This window comes from Paroedura picta, chromosome 1 (assembly GCF_049243985.1).
Source record: "Paroedura picta isolate Pp20150507F chromosome 1, Ppicta_v3.0, whole genome shotgun sequence".
In the NCBI taxonomy this organism is placed as follows: Eukaryota; Metazoa; Chordata; class Lepidosauria; order Squamata; family Gekkonidae; genus Paroedura; species Paroedura picta.
Window position 1 is genome coordinate 108,443,451 of NC_135369.1, and position 24,654 is coordinate 108,468,104.

At 44.9% G+C, this 24,654-nt stretch overlaps 1 protein-coding gene across 9 annotated transcripts in view; it reads right to left on the reverse strand.

Annotated features, from left to right (window-relative positions):
• The window catches only part of MYB (MYB proto-oncogene, transcription factor), a 42,699-nt gene extending 22,610 nt beyond the window's left edge, over positions 1 to 20,089 (reverse strand). The window contains exons 1-9 of one of the 9 annotated variants that reach the window (XM_077352119.1): positions 19,705 to 20,089; positions 13,772 to 13,889; positions 10,127 to 10,198; positions 9,369 to 9,461; positions 8,104 to 8,324; positions 4,972 to 5,203; positions 4,106 to 4,186; positions 3,525 to 3,629; positions 1,751 to 2,008 (exon numbers count right to left, since the gene is read on the reverse strand). In XM_077352119.1, coding sequence (XP_077208234.1) covers positions 1,751 to 2,008; positions 3,525 to 3,629; positions 4,106 to 4,186; positions 4,972 to 5,203; positions 8,104 to 8,324; positions 9,369 to 9,461; positions 10,127 to 10,198; positions 13,772 to 13,889; positions 19,705 to 19,727 — 1,203 coding nt within the window. In that variant the 5' untranslated portion in view covers positions 19,728 to 20,089. Of the gene's footprint in view, positions 1 to 1,750; positions 2,009 to 3,524; positions 3,630 to 4,105; positions 4,187 to 4,971; positions 5,204 to 8,103; positions 8,325 to 9,368; positions 9,462 to 10,126; positions 10,199 to 13,771; positions 13,890 to 19,144; positions 19,406 to 19,704 lie in introns of those variants that run through there. The other 8 variants (XM_077352135.1, XM_077352083.1, XM_077352126.1 and 5 more) reach the window with 8 other exon arrangements.
• Positions 20,090 to 24,654: the final 4,565 nt, after the last annotated feature.

Below are 24,654 nucleotides of genomic sequence, written 5' to 3' on the forward strand. Positions count from 1 at the left end.
ATTACCATATACGGTCATGTCAACCCACCGTCCCATCCCAAAATGGCCTATGATGGGCCTGGAGGAGGTGGGAAGGGGAGGGTCCCTAGGTGGGTACGTACACAGCTATACTTCCCTACTATATTCTGCATGATCGCACCACTTCTGGGGTTTCTCAAAGCCTGAAGAATTCTTCAGGGGTTTCTCAATGGTAAAAAAGTTTTAAAAGGCTAGCATAAAGAGCTGAGAGAGAGTGGAGTGACCAACTTAGCATGCTGGGGGAAGGACAGGATGGGGGACATGCTACAGCCCTCTAAGTGTGTATACAAGTTATCTCCTTGAATGGGATGCCTCTCTTTGACCCATTATGCATGGCAGCTGCCACGCCGGACAGCCGCCATGCCACTGCGGCGGGACAGGATGCCCCGGCATTCCCTGTGTATGCATGGGGGTGGAGCTCCCCCGGCGTACGCTGATGCCCCAGCATAGCGCGCACACACGCACTGTGAGCCAGGGCTGGGAAGCCTGGGACACTGCCTGCCAGTGGCAGCCGCCGGGGGGGGGAGAGTAGTGAGGGGATGGGTCCCCACCGCATGCTGGCGGAGAACTGCATGTCGCCAGCTCTACACAGCTCGCATGCAGTGTCCCTGTGGGGACATTGTAGGTCGGGGCTGGGCGGGCCGAAAGGCCAGTCACTGTGGATTATGCACGCCGCTAGCCTGCCCTGGCCCCTGCCGGCGTCCGCGGTATTCTGGGGACTACAGAAGTTCCCGTATTGCATAACGCGGGCCTTCTGTGGCCCTGGGCTGGGCCATGCCCGCACTGGTGGCGGGGGCATGCATAATCGGGGATTTTTCCTGATGTCCTGCTGCCGCCAGGCATTTTGGTCCGTGCATAATGGGACTTTGACTTAATCTTGAAGCTGCCCTCTCTCTCATCTTGTTCTCTTACACACTTTGCATGGCCTTCCATTGAGATGCATATTTCTGCGTGTTTCTCATGTTGATGCAATACCCTCATATTCCCACACGCACGATTCTGGATTAGCTGATCATTTGTGGAAGGGAAACCACTCTTAAGATTAGGCTTTCTTCTGTTCCTTTGACAATAACCTGAATGTGAACTGTATCTACTTGAATGAATCATTTTACCGTTTATCAGAGGAAAATACAGTTGCAAAAGTACATTGAAAGTGCATTATCCAATGTGCTTTTGCAGCTGGATTTTCCTTGTGAAACAGGAACTCTACTTCTAAAGTGCACTAGTCTGAAAGTGCATTATGAAAGTGCATTATCCAATGTGTGGGGAATAGGCCTAAGTTTACCTTTTTTGCAAAATACTTGGAAGATTTATTGATTGCACTCATTGACTTATTAACTGTTTTTACAACTGAACCAAACTCAGCTATATTAACTGAAAGTCCCAATACAAAATAATAGATTTTTTTTTACAACAGAACTGTTTCATTTGTGTTTGAGAAATATTAGAGCCCCAAATTGCTTAAACTAAACTAACAGCCCGATCATTCCCATGCTCACTTAGAATGGCCATTTACTTCAACAGGACTTGCTTCCAAGTAATCATACACAGAATTGGGCTAGAAGTGTTTTGTAACTGCAGTAAAAAGAACAATACCTAGTAATTGTACAGCAATGGTAAAGGCAATTGCCTATACAAAAGGACCATATAAAAGACAAGGAACAGACATGGAAACAGCATACATCTCCAATCCTACGCCAGCCATACATCAGAAGACGACTATTCTACTTACGGAATCTATTAGCTGAAGCGTTTCTGCAAATTCTAAGAGATTCTTAACATTATCCAAGAAGTTACTCTGGTGAAGGATCATGCACCGTGCAGGGGAGGCACTTTCTTCAGGCAAGCAGCCATCGTCTACAGGTGGGGATGGAGTGCAATGATGATGCTCCCCCAAAGAGGAAATGGGAGCACTGTTACCACTACTTCTGGTGTTGTCCACAATTGCAGTGCTGTGCCACCCTGGGTAATCTGATGTGTGGTTCTGTGTCTAATCGAAGGGGGGGGGGAAAGGAGGGAGGGAGAGAAAGAGGCAGAAGGAACTTAGCAGTGAAATTGCACAAGGTGTCAGATGGCTGTTGAAGGGAAAGATAAAAGTGGTTGCATCATCTAAGCATTTAATGCCTATGTAACAGTTGTCAAGATGTTTCCTTTCATCGGTGCAGCAAGAGCTTGTTTGAAAGAGGAGTGAATTTATAGCTCTACTTTTGGCATTACCTCATCTTGTGCAACAAACCCTGCACCCTGGGCATGTATCTACAATCTAATAAGTATACTGCTATGGTCATGTGTTGCATCTCCTAACTCCATAAAATGCCCCAAACTATTTTTTCCTGCTATGAGAAGTAAGGAACTTCCAAGATTCTTCTTGTTCAGATTGAACCTCATCCACATTCAAAGGCATTAAGAGTTTAAAGGAGGTGAAATCAACAACGTGTCTAAAGGCATGGACTAAAAAAATTCCACTCATTTTCATGGATCTGGATTTTACCTGGAGTTGCTTTTTATTTTAACGCTCACCTAGTCTCCCTCTGTCCCTGTCTCATGCTACAGCTTACACCAATGCAATGAAAAGGCTGTCAAATCAACGTGGTTAGGAAAGCAGGAGAGCAAATTAACAGAAGTGTCTTTCCAGTGTAACCATGCAAGAGAAGAAATTGCAAAATACAAACTATAAGTTAGATGGGGCCAAACTAGTATGTCATGCACAAGTCATCGTAAGTCAATTAGAAATAAATTAATAATTAATCTGAATTATCCATACAAAGTTTCTGCTGGCTATCACATGTTGTTTTCCTGCCGTTCCTATATTAATTTGTTTTGTCAGCTGCTTTGCTATTATCTCCACAACCTACACACTGAAAATAAATGAACAAATATGTATGCAGAATTAAGTAATAGCCAGCACTTGTCTCATACATGCAGCTCCGGAATCTACTTTTTTTCACAGTCAAACATTACCAAACATGCGCAGATCTTGACAATACTTGGGCTGTGATTCTCAAACTACCTGAGCTAGAATGCTGTTTCCTGACTGCCCTAAACTAGCCAAATTCAGGGGTTTGAGAATCACACGTCAAGACCATACTAGACAGCTGTAGATAAAGAATGCAGCAGAGAAGAAAATCTGAAGAACAGGCACTACATTTTCATTATACAGCATTCTCAAACAACAGATTTCTCCTCCTAGTTTAAAAGCCAGTGGAGGGTGATATACTGGTTGCCATTCCTCTGAAAATGTGAACCAGTGCGCAGTGGCCATCACTTATATCAATTAGTAAACGAAAGGAAACACACCAGGAACTATGCAGTAGTGTATGTTTGAGGGGGGAGTGCAGAAAATGCATTCAAGAATTGCTGTTATGTTTTCATTCTGTTCAAATGGAAATATAGAGCCTTCATTAGCGTCTGAAGAATAGCAAAAGTAAAAAACCAAAGAATGTAAGAAAGAGAAGCACTGGGGTAAAGCTGCTATCCCTCCATCCAAGCAGACGGGACATTCTTACTGGTAATGCCTGCTGCCCTTTCAGTTCATTCTCAGTCGACATTAGTAGCAACTCTAATTCCTTTATTCGCTTTTCTTTCTCAGGGTCTTCATCATTATAGTGTCTCTGCAATTAAGAGTTAAGGGAAAAGTCAAGATAAAGGCCTGGTTGAATGGTACAACTACGACAACGATGAGGGTTTGGCATCTTGTGGAATCGCAGCAGGCACACACTGGCTCCAAGCTAGCCTATGACTGCAGGCTGGAACCTCAAGAATGTGTGTCCCTTTCTACTTCCCTCCCTTAGCTACAGTTCATCTGCACAAATATTAACCGTGGTTAAAGCCAAGCAAAACCATCCTGACTTAAGGGAAAGCCTGGTACAGCTATTGCTAACAGTGAGAAGTTAAATTGCTTAGTGTTAATTTATTAGAACCGCAAATAGCAGGAAGCCAACACTGTATCCGCGATAGTCTTGCTTCATCATCTGCCACGTTCATGAGTTAAGCTTTTGACAACTTTTTGCCAAGGTATTTGTTTCTAACTTCCATGTGAAATGCATGCCAAACGGACTCTTGAAATGGATCTTTTAAACTTATCTACCTGAATAGCTGCAGCAGCTGGCTGGGGAACATTAACAATATTTACATGCAGGGCTACTGGATATGGGATCTGAGCAGAGACCTAGACCAAAAAGCAAAGAAAGTCCCAATTAATTATGCTGTTTACACACTTTCCAATACGGCTGGTTGAATCAAGCACAGATTATGTTTTGTACACTGATCACTCTATTTCTTCAAAACAAACTAGTACATTGATCTGACTGGAACAACTGAAGTAAGGCCATTTAAGATTGTGGGGGAGTGTCCTGAATTATGATATAGTGAGCATGTATTTGTCTATAAAAATATATCCACATATATCAAAGCCTGAGTGTTGGCTTGTGGTGTACAAAAAACTAAGAAAGCAGATCCATGATATGTTCCCCTATGGGAACCCCACACGAACATCAATAGGTGCTATAGCCTCACCTTTATGAAGGTGGCACTGATTAGTCAGGATGCCTGTGTGGAGTTTTTTTTTGGCCCTGCTGTATTCCCAAGAGCTCAGGGAAGCATCTGGCCATCCCCGGCAACTGAACATTCCCTGTTATCAAGGCATCTCTTTGCCCTGGGCCATATGGCACCATAGGGTGACACCATAGCCGAGAGACTGAACTTATCAGGCATTCCCTCTTCATTTCTCTGAAAAGAGATGTGAGGAGTAATCACTCTGTGTCAGGATAAGACAGGTCTATCAATGGAACCCTCCTGCTTAGGCACAGCAAGCTTCTGAATACCAGTTCCTGGCTGGAGGAGGGGACAAACAAAAGGATAGTGAGCTTTAGTGGTCAGTTTTCTAAAGTATCTTGCTGGCCACTGTGGGAAACAAAATGCAATCAACCTAATGAACTTTTCCTACCGGCTTACATTTTGCGTCTCCGAAATATGATAATAGGAGTAGTCACTGGTCGGTGTGGTCTGAGAGGCTGTTGGCAGCTGCACAGGTGGAGTGGGGGTGAAGCCCATTACAGGGTTAGTCTTTGGAAAACTGGCAGCTCCAGGAGGTTGGCTGGCTTTCGAGGACTCCTGAAGATAACCTTCTTGTTCAACCTTTCGACGCATTGTAGAATTCCAGTGATTCTTGATAGCATTATCAGTTCTGTGCAAGTGCGCATGCATATAAAAATACTGTTAGCAAAAAAAGATGGGCCAAGGCAGCAGATTAACACAAAACAGCTGCATAAATAACAACAACAACATCCTAATGAGATGTCTGCTACTGAGGTGCAGCAATTTCCTCCAGCAAAAGAAGCCTTCCTCTAGCCTAAATGGCTCTTCCATTAGAAGAGCAGTTTTTAATGCCCTGTTTATCTGTACCTTAAGGAGTCTCAAAAGAGCTTACAATTGCTTTTCCCTTCCTCTCCCTGCAACAGTCACCTTGTGAGGTCGGTGTGGCTGAGAGAGTTCTGAGAGACCTGTGACCGGCCCAGACGCCACGTGGAGGAGGGGGAAATGAAGCCCGATTCTGCAGGTCAGAGTCAGCCGCTCAACCACGACACCATGCTGGCTCTCTTCCATTATTGGAAGAAGCAGTTAAGTGGAGGAAGTCTCCTTAGGCTGGAAGAAGGCTTTGAGCAAACTTTGCTCAGTGGAATGATAGGATACAGGTCAATGATTTCACATGCCTGAACAAGTCCACAACAAACTGATTTTTGTCATTATCAAAATATCTGCTCTATATCAGCAGTTCCCTGAAATTAATTGGCAATAAACACATTAAATTTTGACAAAGGCTTCCCTGCATTCCTCATTCCAGTGCTGAAGCCAACTCTCATTATTCTTCTTTCTTGGAGAAATGAATCCCTCTTGCAGTACCCCATATCCCTGTGCTGTCACACAGCGTGTGCTCCACTTTCATAGTTCTTTGGTACCCCAGGCTCTCCACCTTGTGAAAAATCTTGCCATTCCAAACAGGACTCTCCTCCATTCACACACACAGGAGGCTGCCTTAAGCTTAATCAGATCACTGGTCCATCAAGGTCACTGCTGTCTACTCAGACTAGCAGCAGCAATCCAGCGTCGCAGGCTGAGGTCTTTCACATCCCCTGCTGCCTGGTCCTTTTAACTGGAGAACTTGGCAACTGAATTGGGGCCTTCTGCACTGAAAACAGGATCTTCCACTGAGCCACAGTACCTCCCCAGTTCCACGACTGTGCAGAGATAATGCAAGATGGCCCTTCTCCAGGAAATTTTCTTAGTGACACCTTAGAACTGAAACCTGTTGTATAAATGCACAGCACAGCTCCCTTGGGATTCAGGATCTGTGTTAATAGCAGCTCATTCTGGGATGCTGGCATCAACTCTTGGCAACTGGGCAATATGTGGGGCTCTAGAACTTCTGCCTTATTGTCTACTCATGGTGAAATAATTCCTTTCTGAAGGTAAAAATGTAATAAACAAACGAGTATGGGGGCAGATGTAATGGAGTAGTGTGCACTGTCAGGAAACTGGTGGTCATTTTCAGTGGAAGGATGGCTGAAGAAGAGTTGGTTCTTATATGCCGCCTTTCTCTACCTGGAGTCTCAAAGCGGCTTACAGTCACATTCCCTTTCCTCTCCCCACAACAGACACCCTGTGAGGTGGGTGAGGTTGAGAGAGCCCTGATATCACTGCTCTGTCAGAACAGCTTTATCAGTGCCGTGGCGAGCCCAAGGTCACCCAGCTGGCTGCATGTCGGGGAGTGCAGAATCGAACCCGGCATGCCAGATTAATAGTTGGCATTCCTAATCACTACACCAAGCTGACTCTCTAAAGGGCAACCTAGATTTTTTTCACCTACAATATGGTATTTCAGGATGCTTAGAATACTGTATTACTGCAGTGTTAATTTATATAATTTAACAATCATGTTACCACAGTTTATAAAGTATTTCACTATTTATTACACGGCTGCTTCATCCTTGTCTTCTGGAACGTGAGCTGTATGGGCATTTCCATAGAAGAGTTCAGTTAAGTTTCATTGTCCACAAATTCATGTATTACAATAAAATATCTTGCCTTCCTTTACAAAGGGAGGCTCACACAATCACCAAGAATACTATTTCTTACATTTTGGTTCAGAGATCCCCAAGTTTTCACAACAGCACTACAGGGATCCACGAATCTTTGGCAAGGACTGAGGGGAAGTCCTTCTCACACTGTGGAATTGGAACCCTCTCACTCTTCTGACGCAGGGAGTCTCCAAACCATGAGAATAAGTTAGAATTAGCTTTCCACCCTCTAAAAAGGTGGCATATTGTAAGGTTGCCACCATCAATTGCAGTCACGGGGGGGGGGGGGATGACACTATGTATCCCTAATTAAGTACAGCCAGTCAGTTTTCAGCTGACTACCTGCGTGGCCAGGCTTTAAAAAATAAAAAGGAAAATGGTGAGCACCTGTGGAACACTGTTGAATCCTAACCCTACAGAAAAGTCCTGTGACCTGACCATGTGGGGCCATGTAGACAAAACAAGTATATTTTATTTAAACTTGATTTTCTAGTATAGCTGATGTGGTTCTCAGTGTACTGTTTTGAGAACAAAGTATGGAAAATGCATAAGCCTGGTGTGTGCTCTTTGATAAGGGGCTGCGTGGCAGGTACCTGCACAGTAGGAGAGGGTTTGGGGGTCCATAAAATAATTTATTCAAAATGGAGAGCCTCAGGTTTCTAAAGATGAAGAACTGCTGAGCTTAAAGGTTATTCTAGGAATTTGCTCAGCCTTCAATAATCTCAGATTGTTTGCCAGGTCCCTAAAAGAAAATACCTAGTAACTTCCTTATGCTGAAAAATTATCCTTAGATGCTCTAACTTCAAATGAGCTCACAAAAATAATGCAAACACTTTGACCTATCTGATTTGGCCATGCAACCATTCACATACATTAATTAATCAGTAGCAACATTTGAATTTTAATGCACATTTTCTTTGGTAAGCTAAAGGAGACAAAAGAAACAGACCACCACTCCTTCCCCAGCTGTTTCTTTCCTTTTCAAAAACCTGCTACTCTAGGTCATTACCGTCCAGGCAGCAACTTTGCAATTTCTGCCCATCTGTTTCCCAGCCTCTTGTGCGCCTGGTAAATTATTCTATCTTCTTCTTCTGTCCAGGAGGTTTTTTTAACTTCTGGATTCAAATGGTTATGCCACCGCTCCCTGCATTGTTTCCCGATCCTTCCTTTCAAGTGTTTGGCGATGACAGACCAGCGCTTGGGGCCATATTTCTGCACGAGCTCTATCACCTTCAAACAAGCACAGAAACACGACCTCTAACATCCAGTATTATACAAAGAGGCCTGACTGTAATCACACAGTTGATTCAGTAAAGATTAGAGATGTTACCCAGTTAAAGAAAATTTATTAAACGGTAATCTTTTAACTAGGCAAGAGATCAAATCTGCGTAAGTTTATATAAAACAGTATTTCTGAAGAGAATACAGCTTTTTGTTATTAGATTATGTACACATCATGTTGTATCAGGCACCACCTTAGAAGAGGCCTTCCCTCCTGTGCAGATCATGATCAATACCTACAAGCTTAGATCCATTAGCCTGACAACACATCTTTCTTATATATAATGCTGGAAACAAAGAGGGATCAGAATAATTGCAAAACATTTGCAGGGGGGAAATGGTACCCTTTATAGCAGCTTTTTCATACATAATGGTCTGTTATTGGTGGAAAATGCTGTCAAACTGCAGCTGGCTCGCAGTGATCTCACAGCGTTTTCAAGGCAAGAGACGAATAGCAGCAGTTTGCTACTGTTTGTCTTTGCATAGCAAACTTGGGTTTCCTTGGTGGTCTTCCATCCAAGTGCTAAGCAATGCTGACCCTGCTTAGCTTCTGAGATCTGACGAAATCAGGCTAGCCTGAGCCATCCAGGACACGACTTTATTGTTATCACCCTATCAGAAATAAAAGGAGTGGAGACTGAAACAGAGTGGATTTCCTGCAAATACCTAAGGATACCATGGTTGAACCTTGAGTCAGGGTGCTTCGTGAATCCAGTCCCATCTCAGGCTGGTTTATACCTTTCTAAGCCCACTGACTTTAATGACTGTAGAAAAGGATAACTCTGCTTAGGATGATATCGTTGGCCTCCTGGTCACCACACTGTAGCAGAACTCATGCGAAGAACTCACTTCAGCAGTGACCTACAGTGCTAGATTCAAATAGCAGCTGACAGGTTTTGAAGATTATTATGTAATATGTGGGAATACATTAAGAGACCCTAAATATATGAATGTAGACACAAATTTAATGCCAATAAGGACTTTCAAACTTACCCGTTGATCTTCATCTTTCGTCCATGGGCCCTTGATAAGCTCTGGATTTAGAACCTTCTGCCACCGATGCTGGCATTGCACATCTGTCCGATTCTTAACAGAATGACAACAACTAAATTTCCCCTCAAGCAATTACATCAGTGCTACAGATGAAGAGGTATTGTAGTGTAGCTTTATACCAGTATTGTGGCTTTATACCTGTGATCTGAATATTTGCTCGCTTGACAAGGAATCTTTTTGTTCATATAAAAATAACAGAAAATAATAAGCAAAAGACCATTGATAGAAGCAAAATAACTGTTCAACGCTTTCATAACTAATAGAATATTGATTTTTTAAACTAGCGATTACTAACCAGAACCTTGGTTATGTCATAAGAGATTAGAGAAACTATAACTATCTGCAGCATTTCAACAAACTTACTAACAAAACTGTGTATTTAATAAGTAGCAGCCCCTATGGAGTAAAGCCTATTTCTGTGCTGAACTAAAGTTCTTTTTGTTCCACTGATATATACGATGTACCAACCATCTGTTGTATATAAAATCCCCCCAAAGGCTTTTAAACATTTTCCTTCCTCCGTTTCACATGAGAAGTGAAAGAAATACATTAAAACATGAGTGTACACAGTAGAGTGTTCTGCAAGCCTCTCAGATTGCTATAATTGCCTTGTCCCCATCTGTAATTATGAAACAACCTCTCCCCCTTTCGCCCAATGATAAATGTGTGGTTATAAACAGAAAATGAGGTCTACTTACAGGAAGGAAATTGGCAATAACTTTCCAATCTTCTGTGCCATTCTGCTCCACAAGTTGCTTTAGCTTCTCATCCTAAGTGTGCAAGAAAGAAAGAAAGAAAGAAAGAAAGAAAGAAAGAAAGAAAGAAAGAAAGAAAGAAAGAAAGAAAGAAAGAAAGAAAGAAAGAAAGAAAGAAAGAAAGAAAGAAAGAAAGAAAGAAAGAAAGAAAGAAAGAAAGAAAGAAGCCAGTCAACTGCTTGTTTCAATTGGAAGATTTTAAAAAATCCAATCAATACTAGACCAAGTGCTACTGCACCTCTGCTTTTGCAAAGGGAAAAACTCCAGATTAATTGTGCTCCTTGTGCTGGACACATCTTTCTGGGTTACAAACACAATTTAAAATTATTTCACTGAAAATAGCATAACTCTGTCTTTTGAACAAGTAGCCTAAATTGGAATTAACACTTGAAGCTATGCAGTAAAAAAGCTAGAAGCCCAGAAAGTCCTGAACAATTAAGTCTTCTTTTAAAATGTTCTGCTTGTATTTGAATACACGTAGGCTCCAATCCTGTTCACATGTACTCGGGGTTTACCTACAGTCAGTAAAGCCAGAGTCCGGACCAAAGCTGTGAGCTGTATACAACAACCACTGAATGTAACCTGCTTGTGTACTACTGATACCGTGAACATTATCTGTTTATCTTACCCTTCTTCAAGAAAGCACAGCTTCCTACAAGGAATATTTCTCCTCAAAATTACTTAGTGTGAGACAAGGCAGACCTATACATTCAATAGCACAGACCAGCTACCCCAAAGAGGGTACCCCTGCTTACCCTGTTATCTCATACAGTGGTGCACAGTAAAACTTAACTGTGATTGAACTCCTTCCCTATATTGTATCATTAACTAGCAGTGGAAGGGAAATGCACAACTTGATAATGTTGGAACACGATAAATATAATTGCATTTTTACTAAAGTTTTTTTTACTATATAGTTTCACCTTTAGACGTTTGTCCAAGGACTTCAGTGAGTTACACACCAAAGCACAGAGTCACATTAGTCCTTCCCCATCCACTTTCTTACATTCCATCCACTATTCCACACTGGTGTTGTTACATCACAGCAAACACCAGCACACTGCACTGGAATGAGCAGGCATAAAGGGGAAATTCATTAATACAGCACTTGGGGAAACATAAAAATGGCTAGGGATAACCTGTAGATCCCCTAGAATTACAGGTCTTTGCCAGACTACAGAGATCAGGTTCCCTGGAGAAGATCGATGGCTTTGAGGATAGACAGCCTTGTACCCCACTGAAGTCCCTGTTCTCCCCAGGCTCCATTCCCAAATCTCCGGGAATTCCCCAGCCTGGAAATGGCAACTCTATCAGCCATCCCCTGCCCGAAGGGGGACCTGGGAACCCTATTATACATGGTTTCAGGCAGTTGCAATGATCCTGGAAGCGACTTGAGTATAGCAGTTCATATGTCAGACTAGGATAGGGAGCAAGAGCCTGGATGACTGAGGGAGTCACTCTGGGCCTAACTACACAGTTCATTGATCCCAAGTTTGATCAAGTAGATATGCGCTGAAGTTCCAGGCTGAAACTTGGATTCAGGCATTGGGGAGGGGGAGAGGCCAATTTAGATTGTGAAAAACTCATCTTATCCCAAATGATAAACAGTTGCTTCCTGCAGTTGTTTCAGGATGGTAAAATAGCATGGGGGGATCTTTTAATGTACTGTGATACCACTTGTAATCATTCCCTTACATGCCTAAGAATTTAAGTTTCAGCTAGGAAGCTTCAATGCACACCTGCTTGATAAGAGTACAGACCTGAGAAAAGTATACTGTGTAGTTAGACTTGCATCCTTTCAAAACATAACCTTCCTTGCAATGTTTTTATGGGATGAACTTGAGAAGAGCAGAACATTATACCCTATGCTCACTCCTCTTTCCCGGTGTACTTTTACAATTACCCCCTTTGCCCCTCCACTTGCACTTGCACTTGCACTTCCTCTGTATCTGTAGCTTCACCTCCTGAAGAAGCCATTTTCTGGTCGGTGCTGCCTCCTGTGACAGCCATTTTGTGGTTGTGCCCACTACACCATGACTGAAATTCAAAGGTTCCACAGGGTCAAAAGGTTGGGGAACTCTGGCCTTCTACTGAACTCAGCAATATCAAGGCCGATTACAGGCCTCACACAAATCTAGAAAAGTGACTGTTCTGGCTGGAAGACATAATATCTTAACAGCTCCGGTTTAAGTATTTGCAGGGCTCGAAGCATCAGAGTCAGTTTAAGGATTTGTGGGGCATTGTGCTGGACAAGTAACAGCGGGTCACTCTTCCCAAGGATAGTTGGAATTTGGAAGCGACTAGTCCTACTATCCTGAACTCAAAGCAATATGCATGCCCAATTACTAACAGAGCATGTGCATTGCCCCTTTTTTGCTTTTAAGGTCTGTAGGTCACATAAGTATGAAGACCCCCTAATCATATAGCACCGTGAGGCCCGTAGCACGTGTTATATGTGCTACTAGGATAAACTGCTACTGCATCTTTCAGCCTCTCACATTTATTGGTAGAACTGTGGAGATGCTATATGTGTTGGATCAACATGTATAGCAAAGAGTTTTCTAACATTATGACAAGTGTATGAAATGCTACTGTGCATTCTCAGTGGTCCCCACGTGAGCACAGTGAGGTTAAATGTTTACATTGACCTTCAGCCTAACCTAGTACTGAATCCCTCTAGAGGTGTTCCAGAAGTGCAGTCCCGTTGCTCAGGAGCTCTGCTTGCCCCATTTTCATGGGGTATGCTTTAAACCACTGGCTCCTCACACATTTTGGTAAGGACCCATCCCCTACAGAATCAAGTGCCTTTATCTGGGGGCCAGTGCTTGATTTAGCAGTTCCCAACTCCTTAGCTGATTTGTGCATAATGTACTGGTGATATTATCATATTATTTCTTTAGACTTCTATGCCGCCACTCCCAGGGTTGTCGGCTCATGGCGGTTTACAACATTTTAAAAGACACAATAAAATCTATGTTAAAACCACCCATAAAATAACCTGGCAGCAGCATCATAAAGAAATTAAGTACAGTGTAAATTATAGTTAAGATTCCATCTGTGATCTTTTAATAACATGAGGCATTAAGGTTTTGAGGAGGGGTCCTAGATGGAATGTGTCGCTATCCCTGCCTCCACCAATCACCTGGCAGGAGAGCGCCATCTTACTAACTGGTAAAAGGTTATCTGAAGGAGAGCAAGCCCCACATCACTGTCTTTGCAACACCTGAAGCCTGGTGACCCATCCATAAGAAGACCAGTAATTTGTGCTCTACTGTCTGCCACTCTGAACTGTTTTACAGCCTTCATGGCTCATGTGGAAACCACTGAAGTCAAATAACACTGGATCTAATAATAATCAAATACAGTTGAAGGTTGATTGCAAAAAAATTAATGCTTTATCACCTCATGGTCTGTCTCTGTGTAATACTGTAACCTATCCATAAAAGACCACATAAACCTGAATAAGAAACAACGTTCAACAATGTTTTCAATACCTCCAGTAACTTTGGATCAGGTTCACAAGGCTACTTTTAACACCATCTCTTATGATGATTTTTCTCTCTTTTTGAGGCACAAATTGCTATTTACCTCTTCCCGGGTCCACCTGGTTTTTCCTAAATGACGTTTTCCGGTCTTGGACAGCAGACCATCATAGTCATGATCGTAAACTTCGATGTCTTCATCCTCGTCATCACTACTGTAGATGCTGGAGAAATAAAACACAAGACAAAATGGGATGGGACACGGGAGCTTTTTAAAACAAGGTTTTCTGGAATAGAGGAAAACAAGAATCTTTGTAAAGGTTATGGGGGTAAACATTTAGAAACTTGCACTACAAGATTTTGTTCTACATTCTGTTCTAGCATTCGGAACTGGTTCTGCTGTTTTTGGTATCCACAGATACAAGCAAAAGGTTGGCAACCTCCTTATTACAGTGCATGTTTAGACCTGCTCAGACTGCTAGATCAGTGGCAAATTACACATTTGGCAGCCTTTCAACCAATGATGGTTTCAAATTAAAATACAATGTTTAGGACAATAAAGAGAACACAGCCTGTGTCCTTTGCCCAAGTTCATACTCAGAATCTATAACTTGTGCCATATGATCTGAAGGTCTCATGCTTTCACAATGCAGGGAAAGTAGTGTGGCTATTCACCTCCCTGGTGAAAAATGACCCCAATACTAAGAAGGATGAGCATTTAAAAAGGTGGGAAATATTCAATAGCGATTGTATTTCAAAATAATAGCTGAATCATAAGCATGCCTAATAAGAAATCCTAATGAGTTCCATCAGACTTAATGCTTTTGTTGTTAGGTGCACATACTTGGGACCAAGCGGCCCTGATTCTCAAACAAAAACAGGCGGCACTAAACTGCATGAGTGGAAAGGATTGTAACCTGAAAATATTCTAGGGCAATGGTCTCTCAAAACACCACAAGGCCATCAAGTGATCAGTGTGTTTTGTCAATACAGAGTCGTATCAACAAACTCGTAACTCATGGCCAGCAACAGCTATAACTGAGAACTCTTCTACAATCCAAAACCTTCACGGCACCCAAGTGAATGGTCACAGCACTTCATTATAAACACTTTTCCTATTTCTGGCCCATTTGAAGTATTTCCAAGGGCTAATCAGTAAGTCAATAACTTCTCCATGCACAGTGTTGAGTAGAAGCAATCCAGTTTTCATAAACAACACTTAACCTACCCAATAAAATTAAAGCAAAGTATTTTGCAACAAGAGTTGCCTTGCTTCAATATTGTTGTGCAATATTTTATTTCTGACTCCAAAATATAAACATGACTTCTGAAACCTCAACTCACAGATTGTATCTACAGTACAAAAGAAAATATGGATAGTATGAGGCTAATTACAGTGATATATGAATTGGATGAAGTTCAAATACCAATTTAAAATGTATTTTGATAAATAAGCTTATTAAGGCTACACTGGAACAATTAAAGATCTGATGTATATAAGGCTGAGAATCTCAAACCAGTTAAACAGAAGGAGTATCACTGATGTCAATAGGATTAGTCAGAAGTAGTGTTTTATGGTTAGTGCTTAATTGCTCTATAATGAATTGTCATAATGCAAACTTCCAACTATTTCCAAATAAAGGTATAAAATGACTTTTTAGCTTTAAAACTTTTGTCTGGGATCTACATAAAAGAAATTGCACTACTGGATCTCAGAATAGCACATGATTTTGAAATCTACAGAAATCAGGCGCCAAAATGGAGAGGCCACCATAGGCCCAAATTGAATGTCAAAACAAAATCATAAGTTACAACATTAACATCTACTCTCATTAAACCGTCCTGACACGTGTGAAGTAACCCTGCTGTAAGGAGTAAGTGGTTAGTGAAATAGTTGAACATACTAGCCAGGGTGGGCTTAGAAGTGAGGTTTCAACTTGAGTCACCTTAAATTTGAATTCAAGCTTTGTTAGGGACAAAACATAATTTACTTTATTGATACCCTAATTTTCTCCAGAATGGTAACCTGAAGTGGCTTACAACCATATTATTCTCACAATGATTGTGAGATAGGTTAGGTTGAGAGAGCGCAATTGACCCAAGGTCATCCAGCAACCTTCTATGGTAGAGTGAGGGTATGAACCCTGGTCTCCCAGATCCTGATCTGGCATTCTAACCACTACACCATGCTGGCTCTCACTAGCATAAACATGGGCACATTCATCATCACTTATCAGCATACTCACATAATGAATCTGCTGCTGGACAGTGCCACTTTGGACTGCAAGGGGTAGATCAAATGCTTTCTTGCATTAAAAAATAATAACATCCCTACAGCACAGAAGCAGCATGTTAGGGAGGTAACTGGCTAAGAATCTTTCTCCCTTTTTAGTATATCCTTGGAGAATGTATCCTGGGGAGTATTCAAACATGTAACCCCCTACCCCACAGCCCAAAGTAGTAGGGTTCAGCATCAGCAGTATGGCTCAGCAGCATTATAGGGCAAATCCTGGTCATGTAGCCCCAAAGGCGAATGGAATGTCTTGCTTAAGTGCTAGTTTTCAGGCACTTTACAGATCCACAGTGATTTACCTCAGTGGTCCCCAACCCCTGGTCCAGGGACCGGGACCGGTCCGTAGATCAGTTGGTACCAGGCCACGGCTCCTCCTCATCCTCCTCCCTGGCTGCTGCCTCGGGGGCTGCCCAGACACTCTGCCACCTGCTCACCTTTGGTGCTCTCCAGCGGCCACCATGGCTGGGGCTCCCCCTTGGCATGGCACTGCGCAGCTGCTGCTGGCTGCATTCCCCAGCGGGCGACGGGAAGTCAGAGGCGCTGGCAGGAAAGCAAGTGGAGCAGGGGCTCAGGCGTGGTGATGCCCCTCGGCAAAGACTACCCCCCCGGCCTCAGTAAAAATGTCAATTGTTGACCGGTCCCTGGTGATAGAAAGGTTGGGGACCACTGATTTATCTTACAGAGTGTGTAAAACCAATGCATAGTAAAAGTACTATTTAATTTACACTTCTGGATATCGCCATACAACTCAATAGACACTTTTTACTACAGACATACTGGTTGGTTCTGTATGCCCCTGAGTCAATGAGATTTCAACAAGGGTAAATTGCTAAGTTTGAACTTTAATTTAAAGTCATATCTCTTAAGGCACTCAAAAGGTCACACTATAAATAAATCGTTGTTGATCTTAAAGACACTATTGGACTCGTGTTTTGTTATATCTCTTAAGTTAAGTACTAATGATGCAATCTTATGCAGCTTTTCTTGGAAGGAAATCCTACTGTGTTTGCAAGTAAGCATGCATTTGACTAGAGTCTCAATGAGCCACAAGGGAGGGCAGGATAGAAATATAAGATATAAAATAAATAAATAAATAAATAACTGCTTTCAATGAGATTGTCACGTGCTTTAAACACAAACAGCATGTTTAACAAGAAGAATGTCCCGTTGATTTCCAAAGAAGTAAAGCAGAGGGACTTATTCCCAGCTAAGTATGCAGCCTAAAATTGGGGAGGGGGGGGAATGTTTGAGTCCAGGAGCACCTTTAAGGCCATCAAAGTTTATTCAAGACATAAGCTTTCATGTGCAGGCACTCACAGGTATGAAGAGTTGTGCTTTGCACATGAATGCTTATATATCTTGAATAAAACTTTTAAGACTTTGTTGCCACACTAGTTAGCAGAGTTGCTGCTATCCTTTTCATGTGTCCGAAGTTCTCTGTGATTCAAAGTTTCATAGAGCCCATTACCTACACAGGCAAATCCAGCTACAGATACCACCTTTCTTTAAAAATAAATAAATAAATAGTACCTCCCCAACCCACACACAAAACTATTGTTCTGCCTGCCAGAACTCTGAAATTACTCCAGGCTTCAGGAAGTGAAAGGGTTAACAGCGACCCCACCTGCAAAGTTTTGTTTAAATGCTGTGCCCTCGCCAATGACACACTTTCTGCCAAGGAAACCGAATTGTGCAACCAATTTAAACAAGAGGGAAGGTGGGGGCGGGGAGGAAGTGATTCGCTGCCGCCGCTCAGTCACTACGACCAGCCCCACCACGGTCCTGCTGGGTGATTGAAGAAAAACTGAGCGGTGCATCAGCCAGTCGGCGGGTGGCCGCACTCTGGGGGCTTCGGACTCACTTGGCTAAGCCCTCCCAGCGAACCCGTCCTCTTCCCTCGTTCCCTGCTCACGTCCTCCGTCCTGGGCACTTTCAGCAGAGACGCTGTCGACAGCTCTGCAAAGCCTCTCGGAGCGCTTCGCCCGGCTTAGCCAGGGAAAGCTGACTTCCCGTTCAGTTTAGGCACGCACGGCAGGGCACCGGATGCCGCCTTCTAGGCTTCACGATCACGTCTGTAAAAGCCCCTCTTGGTCTCAAGGGCCGCGCCTCCGGCACTCGCGGAACTATTGCCCCAACTTTGCAAACGCCCAGCAAAACACCCCCGCTGCTTCCCCGCACAGCGCCGCCGACCTGCAGGCAGGAAGCGACTGTGAGGCCGTGAGTCGTGCCGTGCCCCGGCGCTGCGAAAACGGGACAGCCCAGGCAGCGCATTATTAGTTCCGCGGGAATATCTTGCCTCCTCGGGCACGCACCGCCCCCCCCCCCCGTCCCCGCAGGTCGAAAGCGAAGGGGAGCCTGCAGGGTGCGGACCCAAGGCTGGGAAGGGATTCCGCGTTCCGTGCCAAAGAGGTGGCGGAGAAGAACCCGCGATCGGGTGGAAAGGAAGGAGGGGAATAATCGGTAGCACTGCACGGCGAAAGCGAAAGGCAAGTTCTGGCCCCACGTGGACGAGCGACTGTCCCGAGATCATGAGAAAACAATCCCGGTCCGCTCCGTGCGAGAGCCTCTTCCGACCACGCGGCGCTGCTTCCCCCGTCCAACTTGCTGCACTCACGGGAGTGGGAAGGGAAAGGCGCAGCGAAACGCGCGGAGGGGGTGGGGGGGGGGGAAAGAGGCTCAGTTGCTTCCACCCGTCAGTATCGCCCTACAACCACTACGTTTCTGAGCTCCAGCCCTCTCTCGTGAGGACTCCACATGTGCACACTCACACCCTCAACCCGCAAGGTCTTCTGTTGGCGAAGAGGTCCAAAAGAAACAGGAAATCTGGCAACATTTCCAAGAAAGATCGGTCGCGAGCGAGTGACAGTTCTTGACAAGCACCCCTTCCCCTCTCCTTTCTGTTGCCCCTCTCCGCCCAAAGTCGTCCCACTCCGTGCTACCAAAAGATTGCAAAGGGTTCCAACGTGCGGAGAGAGCCATTCGCCACAGGGCATTGCGAGCCAGTTATATTTTCAAATGGGGCGGGGGAGGGATCCAGGAGCTGTGGGATTTGGGGTGCGAAAGAAAAGTCTCGGCAATTGCAAGAGGAGCTGACTCGCCTTCCACGCCGCCTGTCACCCGATTGATAACTACACGTTAACCAGGACTGAATGAATGAACGAATGAATGAAAATGGGGATCGAGTACCTGCAGTCAGCCGTGGCACAATTCCGACATTTCCCCCCTCTAGTGCATATCATAAACCATTTGCTCGCCTCCTCCAGACCCGACCGATCGCGGCGCACCGAAGTTTTCCGCGATTGCAGCGGATCCCTTTCCAAATTGGGAACGGGCCTTAACCCTTTCTTATTTCGGCCCGCAGAGCGTGGGAGAATCCCTTTCCTTTCGGGACAATTTGAGCGGCGCATTGCAAAAATCCTATTCTTCCAAACGCCTAATACTTTGGAGGGTCCGGGAGAGAGGAGGAAATGTGGCTAGAAAGGGAGAGAAGCTTTGCTATGCCTCCGCTGATTCCGTCTCTCATTTTATTTAAATGCACCAGTTTCATGCACGCTCTGACAGGTGTGCAAAGGACCTGGCAGATCAGTCCTTCTCAAACTTGTACAACATACCCGACTCTAGTTTGCTAATTTCCAGAATATTTCTACAGCTATGCAACAGACAAGACACAAACATATATAAACAAAAATAAATGCATTCATGTTGCAAAGAGGGGTTGGGTTTGGGATTGGTTTTTTTTTTTTTACCTGTGCCTAGGTCTCCTGGCCATCCTTGCATTAGTCACTGGGGGAAAGGCGAAAAGTGGGTGGGCGGGTGGGGGAGGAGAGGGCTTTATGCCGCTGGAAGAGGTGCTTGGCGTCGCTTGCCTCTTAAGAAGAGCTCCTCCGCCGTAAAGTTCTCAGGAGGAGAGGGGAGGAGGAAACAGGTTAAGATGAAAGAGTAAACTCTGTAAACAGAGATGCCATCAAACAAAGGGCTTTTTGGACACTCCCCCTCCCGCCAAATCTGGCGCCCCTGCAGTGCGCAGGCGCTTCTGCAGCCTCTGCAGCTGCTGGCCGTGGCTCTGCTGGCACGGAGGATCGCCTTCCAGCCCATTCTGCCCTTGCCCTCGGTGTGTGTGGCGCAAAGCGCGCGCGGCTGAGGCGGCGGCAGGGAGCGGGGAGGGGGGGGAGGGAGCAGGCGGGCGGGCGGGAGAGGCGCCTTTCGCCGCACAGTCCCCGCTCAGCGCCGGAGACGTGTCCTGCTCGCACACCAGCACTCCCCCGTCAGTCACAAGAGCGCGGGCTGGCTTTGGTGCTCCCACGGGCTGGGTTTGGGCTGACGGGGGACGCCATGTCAGGTTGCGTCCGCGGGGAAGGGGGCGCCACCCTAAGTGGACCCTGATTCTCACCTTAGGATACGACGGGTGGCTCAAAGGAAGTCTCTCTGGCGTGACTCCCGTTTTGCTTGCCAGGGAAATTCTAGTCAAAGCTGGAAGTTCTTCCTTGCCAGGTCCACTTGTGGTTGGCTCTAGGCAGTTAGGGTTTCGTGTGTGTGTGTGTGTGTGTGGTGGGGTGTGTGTGTGTGTGAATAGTAGTACTTTTCCTGACAAGTAGACGGTTCAAGTGCGGTTCGTTTTTCTCGGTCGCTGCACCTCCATGAAAGAGAAAAAGCACCTGTTGAATTTCTGTGTGCGACTGTACAGGGCCTCTGCTAAAGGTTCTTGAAGCTTGTCCGAGAAAAAAGTCACAAGCTGGGGAGAGCATGCTTGTGACACAAACTAAGCTGTCAGAGAAGAGATTGCAGAAGGATCCACTGCCTATTCTGCTGCTGACAGACTGCCTCCCCCCAGCGTTTTGAAATCATACTTCCCATCCGGATTGCTAGGATGCACCCACAGTATATGCATTAGGAGCAGCTGCAGAGTTGTGCATGGAGTTTTAAATCCACACATCTAGAATGTATGTATTTGCTGATAATCAGATATTGGGTTTATTATGTGCCCCCATGAGCTGGGGTAATGGTTCTTGTTGTCCCAGATAAATAAAAACAATTATATGCAAAGCAATACAGTATGATCCAGAATTGGTCAGGATAATTAAACAAGTGTTGTAACAGCTAGTTATTTCTTGATTTCCCTCTCTTTGCAAATGCATCAATTGGTCAAGGAGCTGCTTTCTCTGTATGCTTACTTCGAAGCCCTCAGGCAAGTGTCTCTAAGATCTTTGCACTTAGATCACTACGTAGATGTCTTCGCAGCTGTTGAGTACTGTAAATTGCCGGTTTTGAGTCCTGTTGGTCTAGAGAAAATAAATAGGTTATAAAATTAACTTGTGGAATCTCTTTGGATTTGTACCTCACAGGGATTGACTGGCCATCAAAAGCTAGAACGTAAATTTGGTAAATAATATATATAGGCCTTAAAACTTGCATAATACGTGCATTCTTATTCATACTGTTTCAGTGTTCTATGTACCATTCCCACTCCCCAATGGTTTAATGTACACTGCCCTGAGACTTCACAGTGAGGGGTGGTATGTAAATTGCATGGATAAATAAATACATAAATATACATAAATAATAGCCATTTTGAGCCGAAGCTGGTAGTATATGATTAGATGGTTCACCATTCATCAGGTAGCTTGAGTTGCTGTCTGCTTGCTGAGACCTGTGTGCCTAGTCAGCTATAACCTCTGCCTCTCCACAAACACTGCCCACCACTGTCAACCGTTTAAAGCAAGGGTGGCATACGTGGGGCCCCCCAGGCTGAAATCTACCCATCCAGGATTCTTATCTGGCCTGCAAGTGATTGGTGTGAAGGAGGGAACACATGGCCCCTTGAGTGGGTGGCTGGGGGAGTGGGTAGAGCCACTCAGACTGTGGCTTCAGCGTGGTGGAACAACCTCATCTGCAGTAGTTAAATAGAACCTCTTTGCTTCAGTGGCAGCCTCACTGGTAAGTCAGGGGCAGCCACAACTGCATTCACAGTGGCATAGGGTTCCAAGGTGAGGTTGCATGCCTCTCCACTTGTGGCCTGCAGCTCTGGGGGTGCTTTCCCTGATGGCTGCGGGGACTGATGTTTGCTCTAGAGGGGAAAGGACAATCTTAAGCCAGGGTCTGCTGGCAGCCAGCACTGTTGCTGTATTCACACACCCCTCCCCATGTAGTGGCTGTGCTTTGGCCGGGGGGGGGCATTCTTCAGCAGTTTCTTCTGCACATTGGGGGCCATTTCGCACGGCTTCAAAATAGCACAATGGTTGCTAATTGGAAACGCTACTAATTTGCCATAACCCACGACGTCGTAGACAATCTGCAACAATCCTGAAACCGACCCGCAAAAAGCGCTTCGTTGTAGCGCTTTCAGGGGAATCCAGAAAAGTGGATTCACCCTCCGGATAGCGATACACTCCTGCAACCAATCTGCAACAATAGCGCTAAAGACCTGTGCGTTACCATTGTTGCGGGTTCTTCAAAGTCCCTCCTCCTGAGCCTGTCCTCCAAACTTCCGGCGAAGCGATCGCCATTTTTTTTTCTCCGAGCGAGCGGGGATAAACGCACCAGCGAGCCTCTTTCTGTTTAGAGGCTTCCCTGGCTTCAGTCCTTCACCTTTAGTCACTAAGCACAAACCACATAAAAGCCCGTTTGCTGAAATAAAGTCCCTTTATTTTTTACACATTAATTCAGCCGAAAATTGGGCCCGTGAGGGGGGGGGGGGATTTTTTTTTTATCACTCGAGGCAGCGTGCCAACGATCATACAATCAAACGACAGCTCACATTAGGCAGCTGGATGGGTCTCTCCGTTGCAACGAATCTACCTAGATTCGTTGCTATGGGTCTGTTTTTTTTTTTAAAAAACCTTCCTTAGAGGGAAAGGGGCTGTTTGGGAGCATGCTAACGGCTGCCCATTGGCTGCTTGACGGCCAGGGGCGGGACGAGCTTGGCAATAGCGCTTCCTTTCTAGCGATTTCTGCCGAGACCGGAAGCCTGTGGGAAACGCTAAAAAACGCAACTGATTCCACTACAAAGGCAGGTATACATAACGACGAATTCCACTATTTTAAATGGCGATTTTTCATTCCGCAAACAATTTGCAACAAAGATCCCCGTGCGAAAAGGCCCTGGGTTCTAGTCCTGCCGCCATGCACATGACTCCTTCCCCCATGACCACTTGACAGCCTTAAGCAGTAGGTGGCTGCCATCTCCTGGGGAGGCAGTGTTGGCAATGTCTGGTTGCTGGATGGCCTGGCCCCTGCCACATGGGCAGCCTTGAGCATGCGGTGCCTTCCCCTCCCCTTTGGACGATCTGGAAGCCATCAGCATGGGACAGCTGCTGCCATGTGTGTACCTCCCAGGCTTTGCTCAACCTGGGTCTTGCTGTGCCCGTGGCATTGTGCCTGGGCAATCCCTTCCCACACTTCTGTGAATGGGGGGGGGAGGGGATAGTCCAACTCATCCTCCTGGTCCCTTTCTGTGGTGGCTTGGAGGCAGGGGGGAGCTTGTAGTGACAAACCAGCTAGCATTTTTTCCTCTGGGCTCAAAGTATTAGCAGTGGGAGTGGTCTGAGAAAGGGGTTTGCTCTCCTCAGCAGACTGCTCCACTGGCTCTCCAGTCCACCCATGGGGTTTTTCCTCTGTCTCCCCACCCCCCACCCCTCCAGCCTATTGGCCATCATGGTGAGGACATATGAACTTGGAGCTTACCGGCTGCTGTCCTTGACAAAGTTTATATCTCTGGCATAACATTTTACAGCATGCATGGTCTGGCCCAACAAAGTGACATTTATGTTAGATCCAGCCCTCTTAACAGTTCCACACTTCTGGTTTAAAGGAAGAATTACCATCACATAGAAACTGATACTATCATGAAGAAATCCTGTATGTTGGTGTTGGTGCATTGGTGTTAATTTAAGAGCCAGTCTATCCAGATATAGAGCAGTTTGCACATGTGCATTCTTGCACAACCTCATGAGAGCTGCAGCTCATTCCCCCTGCATTATCAAAAGATACTAAAAAAAATTAATAGTAAAAATAAAGGGGTGACAAATGCAGAACACAAGTATCTAACCAGGGGTCCCCTGGGGGCACCTGCTCCCTTCTCAGGAGCTATCTGGAAAACCACTATACAATAAAGGGTCCAATCTTGAAGTAATTCTCTGTCTCCCTTCTTTATTGGATCCTATTTTGGTAGTGGGTGGCACCATGGATCCTTGGAGAATGAAGAGCAAGGACCCAGTGCGATACTAATACAGCATCACTGATGAAAGTGAGTGCTGAATACCTGGGGCCTTGCTTTGATGTTCCTATACGATGATCCACTGTTTGGGTCATCTAACTTAAGATTAAAGAAAGGAGACAGAGAATTACTTCAAGATTGGACTCTTTATTGTACAGCAGTGTTTGGGATCTTTTCTATTCTTACCTCTGTTGATATGGTGGGATTCCTTCTGGCCTTCTCAGGAGCAGCTACCCCCACAGCACAAGAACCTTCACTCTGGGACTGAAGATAAGTAGTATGTATGCAAGAAAATATTTTGAACAATTTGTCTGCTTTAAAAGGCATCCTGTTAAGCAGAGCTTCTGCCTGAAATGTTGAGTTACTATTAGAGTCATTCATTCATTCATTCATTCATTCATTCATTCATTCATTCATTCATTCATTCATTTATATACTGCTGCTCTCAAAGACCTCACTCTGACATTAGATGGCTGGCTCCATC